The 11,864-nt window shown below is 35.7% G+C and overlaps 1 protein-coding gene across 4 annotated transcripts; it reads left to right on the top strand.

Moving 5' to 3' along the window:
- The first annotated feature begins 4,369 nt into the window (after nucleotides 1–4,369).
- On the top strand, nucleotides 4,370–6,882 carry LOC110825987 (F-box family protein). Of its 4 annotated transcripts, none has more exons than XM_088216996.1 (2): nucleotides 4,370–4,527; nucleotides 5,769–6,882. In XM_088216996.1, the coding sequence occupies exon 2, from the start codon at nucleotides 5,871–5,873 to the stop codon at nucleotides 6,624–6,626; it is 756 nt and encodes a 251-aa protein (XP_088073122.1). In that variant the 5' UTR covers nucleotides 4,370–4,527; nucleotides 5,769–5,870; the 3' UTR covers nucleotides 6,627–6,882. The 4 variants fall into 4 exon arrangements, with proteins under 4 accessions (XP_088073122.1, XP_088073124.1, XP_088073123.1 ...); XM_088216998.1 differs by having other exon boundaries at nucleotides 4,377–4,527; nucleotides 5,808–6,882; XM_088216997.1 differs by lacking the exon at nucleotides 4,370–4,527 and adding an exon at nucleotides 4,550–4,879.
- Nucleotides 6,883–11,864: the final 4,982 nt, after the last annotated feature.

Genomic DNA, 11,864 nt, shown 5'->3' on the forward strand with positions numbered 1-11,864 from the left:
CACAATCAGTAACATATAATATATCATAAATTCATATTCATTAACAATAACTAATTATCACTGTTTCTCATTTCACCAGCCTACTAGTATCCATGGGGATCCATAGGGGTGTCCCTGCTACACGTGAACCCTTTCCATTAACAATTTTAATTCCCGAGCCGTCTCTATACCCCGTCCGGTATGAGCGTCAAGACATTAAACTTCAATACATCGTCCGATATGAGGGTAAAGTGGGCTGTCCCCATACCACGTCCGGTATGAGCGCCAAATGACTAAGTCTCTATACCCGTCCGGTATGAGACAACGTTCACAGTAGGGTTCCCTATGAACCCGGTCCGTCTACCATCTCCCAAGATATTTAGTGAGACTGTCATTTTATCAATTTATCAGATCACATCCCATTCCTATTTGTCCTTAGTCTCCGTCACCAAATCAAACATAAATACATAAACAAGTAACGTACATCCAACAATGTAATCAAATCTTAGATTCCCAAAATCAAACAGTAGTGAAGTAAGCAATGATACATATATTTAAAACCATAGAATAGATGAAGCAGATACCATGATGCATCTAAACTATAAAATAAATCAAACAGGAATCGACAGAGAATAATGTCCGGTTTGGGCTCCATTAGCAATCGTAATTAATTATGCATATCTATTTAATTTGTACAAAATACAGTATTATCATTTATTCAAACTTCAATTCCATGATAGAAAATAGAGTGAGGGGTTCTTACTTGATTCGACACCGAAAACTAGATGATTACTGCGCCTACGGCCCGTCCCTGAGTTCCCTGAATTTTTCTTCGGGAATTGAAACGTGCTTACAGTACCTACAAGTGTCCCAAATAACCCAAAAATCAGACTCAGGGCCTATTCGGCCAATTTCAGAATTCCGGCACGGCAGCTTCGCTGTGCTCCGGCATCGCTGCCGCCGCCCGCGGCGACGATTCGCCTTGGGTAGGCTATTTTTGGCTGAATTCAGCCGAACTTGCACCGATTCCTGTGAGAAAACACACTTAGGACCCTCGATGGGCCCAAAAAATGTAAAAAATTGAAACTCATCGGCGGTGGGACTCTATGGTGCGGCAGCTCCTTCGACTCACGTTATAGTTGGGTGTTTTGCTTCGGTCAACCTGTAGAGAAGGAAACAGTGGTCACAACGGTAGAAAAGTCACATCGAATGGGAATCGAGAAGAGTCTCATCAGAGGCATTTTCCAAAACACCCCGCGGCAGTGGCGCCGAGGTTTGTCGATGTTTTTCGGCCAATCAGCCGATTCTTTCACTCTGATTTGGCCATGAGTGGGTTTAAAATTGAATTTCATGCAATAAGGAAAATTTTTACCTCGTTTGGCGGTCGAAAATTGCTTCGGTACGACTGTCGGTGGCGGTGGTCAGCTCCCCAGCGGCTAGGCTGTCTTCTCCGGCGAGGGGCTTTGGCGGCTAGGGTTAGGGTTTGGGTGCGGATGAGGTTATTTATACCCACCTGCTTTTGATTTGGGCTGTCTTTCGCTTTTAATCTGAACCGTCCGATCGTGATTAAATAGAGAGTAAATCTGGGCCGTTCATCACGATTTAATTTTGGTCATCCGTGCGCAATTCAATCTGGGCCGTCTATGTGCGATGCAATCTGGGTCGTCCGTGCGCGTTTTTAATATGGCTGTCTGTGCGTGCGGGAACGAATCTCAGCTGTTTGATCGCGCGCACGCGGATCACCCATATGGCTCCCCCCGCATGCCATCTCGTGTCAGTGTCTCTGCCATCTGGCGCGTCCTGGTTGGTCGGGGCTGCTGACCGAGCAGCTAATGTGGTGTAAATTTTTTAAATTACGTTTTAACCCCTAGTTTCTGATTTTTTTTTTAAAATTCCCCCAGAACTCAAATTTTTACCTATTTTCTTCAAAATTATTTTCAATTAAATCCCTAACCAATTTTTTACATTTTTTATTATTATTTTCATTAAATTAAATTAAAATTAAATAAATTAAATTAAAATCATATAAATAATAATTATATTTATATAAAATAATAATAATAATAATTAATAAAAATAAAAATAATGAAATATTGGGTGTTACACTAGAACTAGAACCAGACCCAAGTGCTTCTTCGGTTCTTCCTTCCCTTGCTCGTTCTCTAAGCCAAAACTTAAGCATGCAACAACTTCTCTCTTCCTCATCATTTCCTTACATGCACAAATTAAATTTAAAATGTCGTTAAATTGCGTTAGTTTTCTTGCACAATTTGAGATGTGGGGCATTTGTTTTAAGGCCCTTAAAACCATTAAAAATTTACTAATAACATTTTTAGCGTTTTTATAAGAAATAATATTTTTAATTTAATGCTACATTAAAGTAGAAAAAGATAATTGTGTTGTGATTATTATAGTATAATGAATTTTTTTTTTAAATTTTTTAATTAAATATATTATTTCGCTTACTCTTAACTATAAATTAATATTTATAAAATTTTTATTCGCATTCAATGTTGTAATGAGATTAAAAGAATGTAGCATTACAAAAGAAAATTATCGAGGAAACTTGATAATGCATCGAATACTAGACATTTTTTAAATTAATGAGAGCAATTAAATTATTCAAAAGCTAAACCGAAATATGTATTTGTTGAAGAGTTATGATGGATTGTGCTTAGGAGTAGGTAAGTTCGTCTACTCAAAATTTGTACCTCCATAAAGTAATAATATACTAAAAGAGATGAACAATACATTCAAATTGTGAAAGTTAGGATCTTTCAAAAAATAAATTCTTATTTGAAGAGTGTGTAAACTACTTAGAAAAGTTCACATTTACTCGTCAATTTAGAATCCAATTTAAAGTTTTCTTTAAAAGATATTAATAAAGAATTAGAACATAATAATTTTAATTTATCGAAATACAGAAAAACAGATTTTTTATTAATTCAAACCCTGTAATGCTACTTTTTTTTTTTTAAATCTCATTACAAGATTGAATGCATATAAAATTTTTATAAATATTAAATCCACAATTAAGTTCTTGTACTAGTTTGCACCTCTATATAGCTTTAGATTTTGTGCTAGTTTTAGTACTCTATATTCAAAATTTAGAACAAAAGTTCATATGCGGAAACAAAAATAGATAATTAGGCTTAAATCCTCATTGTGAATGCATCCAACAAAATGAGCAATAAGACATTTGTGGAACAAAACTTTTGAGTAGTATAATATACACGAGAAGCTCTATTAGATGCTTATTTTATGACTGGATTTTTTTTTAAAAAAATTATTTTTATTTATTTATTTATGTACTATTTTTTCTCTCTTTTTTTAATTTATTTTATTCTATTTTATCATTTTTGCCTTAGATCCTATAAGTTTATTCGTATAATCTTACTTGTTTTTTTTTTAATGAGTAGATGATTCAAAATAAATCAAATCATATTCGATTTTCGATTTGAAAACTCTATATGAAACTTTTTTTTTTCCTTTATACCTACCCGATAAGAACAACATTTGAATTAATAGAAAACCTTTTATTCTCTACCCACATGAACTGAGTAGGAATCGAAATTATTATATTAAAATTCCTTATTAATACCTTTTAAAGAAAACCTTGAATTGAATTCTAAATTGATGAGTCAATGTGAACTTTTCTAAGTAGTTTACACAATCTTCAAATAAGAATTTATTTTTTGAAAGATCCTAACTTTCGCATTTTGGCAGATCTTTATTAAAAATAATAGAAATTATTTATATGTTAAATAAATTTAATGTAACAGCCGATGTAAGAGTAATTACTTTAATTTAAAAAATTTATATAAATGAAAGCCCAATGGGCTGGACCCTGCTCAAATCCACGTACTTATTCCCGTTCGGGTCAGGCCCAATATAAAGTATTATTTTAATTGCTTTTAATTTGTAGGCCAATATAAAAGAAAAAAAAAAGTATATTCTTAATTTCTTTTTGACCAAAAAAAAAAATGGTAAAAATATATAGAATCTCTGACCATATATATATTTCACCCTAATTTTATGTTTTTTTTTTTTTTTTTTTTTTTTTTTTTTTCTTTTGGGTCTTTTGAATGAATAATAATTACAGAAATTATTTTATTTAACTAAAATAATACATTGTTGTTATATTGAAATGATTGAAAAAATTACCATGTAAAATTTTGTTAATTTTTACCAAATTAAATTATTTACTAATAGATATTCCATTAGCAAAATATTGGTGTTTTTGTATTTACCATAAGTATTGTATTAAATACGAAATTTTAGATAAAAATACGAAATTAAAGGAGTAATATCAATTAAATTCATATTTCTAACCTAAAAAATAAGAAGGAAAAAGTTTTGGGTTACCAGTAAAGTCGTTGTTTATTAAATAAACCAAAAAAAAAAAAAAAAAAAAGAATCCTAAACGTATTCGTCAAATTTTTTCCCGTCTCTCTCTCCTTAAGGCATGAGAATTATGCGATGATTTCTCTCTCCCACTCTCTGCTTTCAACGGATTCTAGGGTTTTACCAATTCCAACCATAATTTAGGTAACTAATCATCTCTCTCATTTCTTTTCTATCTTACTTTCACACTCTTCATTTTTCAATCCTTTTTAGGTTTCGTTCGTCTTTCTTTTTCTGTTTTCTTATTTCTAACTATGTCTCTGTATACTGATTGTTTTCTGGATGGGGAAACTTGGCATTTCCAGTATCAGTTATAGATTGTTAGAATTTTTTCCTTTAGCTTCCGATTGAGGAAGAGGGGGGGATATTTTTTGTTTGTTTGCTGTTGTTTGATTATGACTGATATGAGCCATGTACATGGTTTCTGCTGTGCATTTGGGGAAGTTTTATGAGTTTTGGTCTAATTTTCTGCTTTGAAGAGAACAACTGCAGCACGGTTAGTGAAATTTTTCTCACCTTAACGGAAGATCAGCTTTTTACGTGGAATTCTTGGGTTTTTAATTGGTATTTCTCATGTAAAGTGTGTTGGTGACAACCGAATGTAATGGGAATTGTTGTGCACAAATTTTAACGTAACTTATTTCTTATGTCTGGTTCTCTGTTTATTCTTTCGGATCTTGTGCCACTTGGTTCCTGATATTAATTTTTCTACTAAGCGAGGGAATAATCTGATTCTGGAGTTAAAATCCTCCCTTGAAATTCTTGCACTGTATTGAAAACTGAGTTCTCTATACTGTTCTCACCAGTGAAGTCAAGTAGCTAATCTGACTAAAGAATTCTGTTTCTGTTTTTTAATCATATTATTAAGAAAATACATATGTTGGATCTGATTCCAAAATCTCATGTGAACTTCAGTTGCAACTAAAGATTCTCACTCCATTTTATATTTGTTTTCATGTAATTTGTAAATGATTTTTCCACGGCCATTTTGTTGACAAGCAGCGTTGTTGCTATTCTGGCAAATTCATTAGTGTGGATATTGACAGATATTGGCGAATCATGGTCAAATGCATGTGCTTATTTTAATACATATTTACAAGGTTCTCTACTAGGAGACTTTGATTGTGGCGGTATCATTTCGTTAAAGGAGGTACTTTGGCCTTCTGAGTTAACTGTGAGGACTGCTTAACCAGGAGAGCTTCTAGTTTGGTGATTTGCATGTTTTGCATCTAATGTTTACGATGCATGACTTATTTGCTGCTATTTCATACTTCACTATATTTTCAGTTCTCTTACACACCCATAGTATGCATTGATACTCTGGATCAGGTTTCTGTTAAATAAGTAGTTTTTGTATACTAATCCCATCTTATTTGGTTTCATAGCATACTCAGCTGAATGTACCGGGATTTTTGGCTGTCCAGGGTGTTAAATAGCTGCAAGAAGAGACTGTCATCCTGCATAGAGTTGCTGTTCAGAAATTTGAAATGAGCAGTGAAGAAGTTCTGAAGGTGGTTTTTCCTTTGCTGGATGGTCAAGATCTTTCTTCTTGTATGATGGTGTGTAAGCAGTGGAGGGATATAGCAAGAGATGATTACTTCTGGAAATGTTTGTGTGCCAAGAGATGGCCTTCCATTTGCAAGCAACCTAAACCCCCAACTGTGACGTACCACAAGTTGTATCGGACCTTCTACAAGCGTCAACAGGGTCGGACGCTTCCCCCTCCCAGACTTTCGTTTGAGAACTTGGAATTTTTTATTGACATTTGGGCTGAAGATAAATTAATCTTCTCAGAAGTTGTTCCAGGTCCTGTCCTTCAAGCTGGAATAAAAATCCCACCTGTTGGAGTAAGTGACTTGCTCAGGTTCCACCTTGAGGGTCCTGATTATAAGATGACCCTACCTGTTGAGCCAAGGTTCATTGTTCCTTTGAGTCAGACTGTGAGTGTTTCTGTACTCGTGGGGCGGAAAGATTCCAATAAGGTTGCTTGCATAATTAATAAATCAATGTTTGATTACATAGATCGAACAGCTTATAGGGCCCTTGCATTTGATTACCTTGATTTTTCTTCCGAATATCCCTTTATCTCAGGCATCCGGGCATGGATCTCTTTGCTTTTCATGGAAGATGGGAAGGGAAATGAAGGTGTAATTGATGTTTTTGGAATTGAAATGGATTTCTGTGATACTGCAAACTCAAAAGAAGAGGTTTTATGGTTATTGGACATGCTTGATTGGAAGTGAATGGTGAAACTTCAACAGCCTCCCAAGCGTATAAGGCTAGTCTTGTATTTGGCTGTGTGCACTTTCGCATACTGTGTAGGCACAATTGCTTGAACACCCTTGCCTGCAAGTCTGAAAGTGGCTTGATTACAGTACAGTATTAAAACTGGTTCATGTTGTTACCTATTTCATCAATGTTCAAAATTTGTACATAAGTTTTTATATTCATCATCCTTAATAATATGAAAGTACTGTTGTACAAGTATTAGATATTCCACATGTTAGGTTGCTTTCTTTACTTATTTGAACTATTACAGTCATCAAATTGTCTGGTGGATAACGAAGTCTCCATTATCTTGATTGCTGTAATGTTGGCTGAAAGTAATTTATTTTTTATTAGCTTGAATGAGCTAGCAGTGCATAAGGCTCAAAACTGAACAGTGAAAGCTGGTTAGCTGAAAGTTATTGTGTCTTGTGAATGCTCATCTGTTGCATCTGTTTCCTGCTCTGAAACTGAAATTGCCCATTCGTATCAGGCGGGGGAATTATATTTGTTTGGAGGAGTCTTCTTTGTTTCTTGTCCCTCTCTTATTGCAGGCTGTTTGATTTTTATAAAGCTAATGATTTATACATATTTATTTACAAACACATACTAAAATCCACACTAAGGTGTGTGTAGCTCCAAAACCCTTTATGTAACACTCAAAATTTGTATTTTTATTATTTAATTTATTTTAATTTTTATTAGAATTTTTGTTTAATTTTATTCTATTTTAATATTTAATTTATAAAATTTTAATTTAATTTAATTTAATTTAATATAAATAAAAATAATAATAATAAAAAATATGGTAAAATTATTTTTGGGATTTAATTAAAATTGATTTTGAGAAAAAGGGATGAAAATTTGGATTTTGGGGTGTTTTTGAAAAGAAAATCGAAAATTGAGGGTCAAAACGCAATTTAAAAAAGTTGTGCCACGTCAGCAACTCAGTCAACAGCCCCAACTAACCAGAACATGCCGCGTGGCAAGGAAGTTGACGCTGGAGACCACGTGGGATGGAGCCACGTGGGCGATCTGCGTGCACGCGATCAAACGATCCAGATCTCACGCGTGCGGACGGCCCAAATCTCACGCGTGCGGACGGCCCAGATTGAATCACGCACGGACAGCCCAGATAACATCACGATAGACGGCTCAGATTTATTTTCATTTTAATCGCGATCTGACGGCCTAGATTAAATCGTGATGGACAGCTGAGATTAAAAGGGGAAGGTTATAAATAACCTCACCCACACCCAACCCCAAACCCTAGCCGCCAGTACCCTCGCCGAATAAGAAGAACCAGTCACCGGAGGAGCCGACCGCCGCCACCTGCTGCCGCACCGGAGGATTTTCTGACCGCCAAACGAGGTAAATTTTCTCCCCTTAGCTCGTTTTTCGATGCTGAATCCGCCTATGGCCAAATCGAAGCTAAACCACCGGCCAATCGGCCATAAAACACCGCTGAAGTCCAGCGGCACTACCGCGGCTTCCCTCAGTTTTTGCCTCCGATGAGGCCCTTTCCGGTTCCCGTTCGATGTAATTTTTACACCACTGTGATCACCGTCCTTTTCTCTATAGGTTGACCGGAGCAAAACATCAAATCGCGACTCGCGCCGAAGAAGCCGTTGCACCCGAGAGCTCCGCCGCCGGTAAGTCTCGATTTTTCGTGATTTTTTGGCCCACCGAGGGCCCTAGGGTTGTTTTATCGCAGGAACCAATGCAAGTTTGGCCAAATTCGGTCGAAAACAGCCAACCTGAGGCGGATAGTCCCCGCGGGCGGCGGTGCCGTCGCCGGAGCACAGCGGAGCCACCGTGCCGGAATTTCGATATTGGCCGAAAGGGCCCTGGGTCTGATTTGGGGTTTTTTGGGGACACGTGCAGGTACTGGAAGCGTGTTTCAGTTTCTGAGAAAAAAAATTCAGAAAATCTAGGGACTGCCCGTAGGCGCAGTGTAAAGCTGATTTCAGACCCCGAAACAAGTAAGGATCTCTCACCCTATTTTCTATCACGGTATTAAAGTTTAATAAATGATAAACGGTATTTTATGAATTAATAGATATGTATAATTAATTAAGATTGCTAATGGAGCCCGAATCTGATGTGTTTTTCGGTCAGTTGTTGTTTGATCTATTTTACAGTTTTAAATCCAGTATAGTATCTGATGTGTTTATTCTATGGTTTTGTATGCATGAATTACGATTTCATTTATTATGGTTTGAGTTATTGTGAACCCGATGTTGTATTGTCTTGTTTGGTGTTCATTATTGGTTTACATGTTTATGTTTGATTGGATAATTGAGACCAAGAAAAATAGAAAAAGGTACGTGAATTGATAAATGGATAATGGCTACAGCCTTACTAGATATCCTGAGAGATGGTGGACGGACTGGGTCCGTAGGGAACCCTACCGGGAACGTGGTCTCTCATATCGGACGGGGTATGGAGACCTTATGTGTTTTTGGCGCCCATACCGGACGGAGTATGGGGACGGCCCATTTCACCCTCATACCGAATGAGGTATTGAGGCTTATGGTTTAGGCGCCCATACCGGACGGGGTATAGGGATGGCCCTGGAATTAAGTTATTAATGTGAATGGTTCACGTGTAGCGGGGACCCCCTATGGATCCCCATGGATACTAGTAGACTGATAAAAGATGAAAGTTGTTGTCTAATGATTGAAAAATGAGAGTTTGATATGTGTTATGTTACAAAGTGTATATGATTTTATGATGTAATTGTTTTAATAAATTGTTGATATGTGTTATGTTACAAAGTGTACATGATTTTATGATATTTATGATGTAATTGTTTTAATAAATTGTTTCATGAATCTCACCGAGGTAAGTGGACAGTAAAGGTTTTTATTATTGATAAATGAATTTGCTATAAATTATGCTCCATTGGTCGTTTTTTGCTTTCTACCAACCTTTACTCATGTGGTAGTGAGATAGTGTGATGTCCTTACTAGGCTAGTGTAACTCATTCCGTACTTAACCATTTCAGATCAGGAGGACTTGGTTCCCGAGCCTGTCCCGCAGGAAGACGGCGAGTAGATGACTAAGAAGTTCATAGATTTATTTATAGCATTCATTACAAGTGTTTACTTCAGTTATTTTATTCTTTCATACGTTTAATACGTTTTGATTATTGTGTAAGGGATATTAATCAGAATTTTTATTTCGCTTCTGCATTTAGAACTTTTTAATACATACATTTCATCTTTAAATTTCTGGGGCCGTTACACTTTATTTTTATGTGAAATAAGAAAATAACACAATAAAGTAAGACAATTCAAAATCAAAAAAAAGGAAACAGTAAATTAAGAACAATAATGAAAAAAAAAAGTACAAAAGAAGAATAAAAAATGCTTCAACCAAGAGCTTATTTTTCTTTTGTTAAACAGTTGTGAATGAAAAGTCTCTTTTTCACATGGCTGAGTTTATTTAAATCTACTTTACCGGCTGTTATCTTTTAAAGGCCGTAATTCATTATTTTTTGGGGTGTTCATAACTGAAATAAGGGCAGTGTCCAGTACTAGTCGATATATATCTAATTGTTATTTTGTTAAAAATTTATACAAGGAGCATTAATAGCTCTAGATGGTAATCTTGTGATTGAAAACTTTGTCAAAAAACAAGGCAACATATGTCGGTCACAGGGTACTAGCGCCACTTGTCATGCGGTGGAGCATAACATAAAAAGGAAAAAGATGAGAGAAAGGCATGGTGGTAGACCACCTGTCCTTGGTGGTAGACCACCTTTCCTTGGTGGTGTGCCAACTGCTTTATAGGCATGTTGCTCAGCTTCATTATCTTTATTTTAGTCTTTATGGCTCTGGCTTAAATTTAGATTATCTTAACTTAATTCGAATAATTTATATTAGAATAACTCTATGATAAGTTTTAAGACTTTTTAATTATCTTAAATAGAACATTCTAGTGAGAGTTACTAATATGCCATCACTAAGAGTACTTAGTTTAAACATGTGGACTAAAAATCAATACTTACAAGTGTGTATTTGTGGAGGAAAAATAAAGTGAAGTAGTAGGGGTCATGACTCTGAGATGATTCATTTATTCCTTTTTATTTTCAAAGTTAGGACAATTTCTCTTTATTTTGTCTCAGACAACAAGATAGAAGTATACCTTGAAAAATGTGCATTAAGAGAATATGTTTTGGTTAAGTATGTTTATCTTTTATTTTTTTCAGCTTTTCATCAATACATAATGAGTGATAGTATTTTCTAATGTATCATAAACTATACAAAGATATATTATAAGTAGGGATAATATTGGGCTAGCTTGGGATGCGTTCTATCAAAAGTCAACTCGGATGCAAACTCGTTTCTATAAAGAATGAACTCGAACCCTCTTGTATCTGGAGTAGATTTAATTTTTTTAATTTTTTGAATGTCATATTTATGGATTATTCGATCTGAATTAACATAAATATTTTATGTAATACCCGGACCCGAAATTTAATTCAAGATTAATTTTAAAATTTTAAAATTATATAAAAAATCTAATTTTGAAATTAATAAATTTTTATTTAATATAAAATTAGGAAAAAAAATAGATTGGGGATGAAATTGAAAATAATTTTGAGAAAAATGAGTGAAAATTTGGGTTCGGATGGTGTTTTTGAAAGAAAAATCGAAAACTAGAGGTCAAGGCGCAATTAAAAAAATTACACCACATAGAACTGCCCAGTCAGCAACCCTGACGAATCGGAGCGCACCGCGTGGTAAGGCACGCTGACTCAATGCTACCGAGAGGCCACGCTGGCGATCCGCGTGCCCCGCGATCAAATGGCCTGGAAGCGTTCCCGCACACGTGAACGGTCTAGATCTGTTCCCTCCTAAGGCGTGATCGGACGGTCGCGATTAAACACAATGAACGATTCAGATTTGTTCTCTCTTTAAACACGATTGTATGATTGAGATCAAATCACGATGAACGGTCTAGATTTATTTTCTCTTTAAACGTAATCGAACGGTCGATATCAAATGCGATGAATAGTCCAAATTAACACAAGATGGGTATAAATATCTCGCATTACGCTAAACTCAAACCTTAGCCGCCAGCCTCCTACCGGAGAATAAGAGCCAGTCGCTAGAGAAGGGAGCCGACCGTCAACTGCCAACTGTCGACCGTCGACCACCGCCACACCGGAGCCACCTCTGATTACCAAAAAAGATAAAAAATCTCATATT

This window comes from Carica papaya, chromosome 1 (assembly GCF_054855325.1).
Source record: "Carica papaya isolate Zhongbai chromosome 1, ASM5485532v1, whole genome shotgun sequence".
NCBI classification, from domain to species: Eukaryota; Viridiplantae; Streptophyta; class Magnoliopsida; order Brassicales; family Caricaceae; genus Carica; species Carica papaya.

What these genes read in the sequence shown, in the direction of transcription:
- LOC110825987 (XM_088216996.1), top strand. Translation starts at nt 5,871, where the DNA reads ATGAGCAGTGAAGAAGTTCTGAAGGTGGTTTTTCCTTTGCTGGATGGT.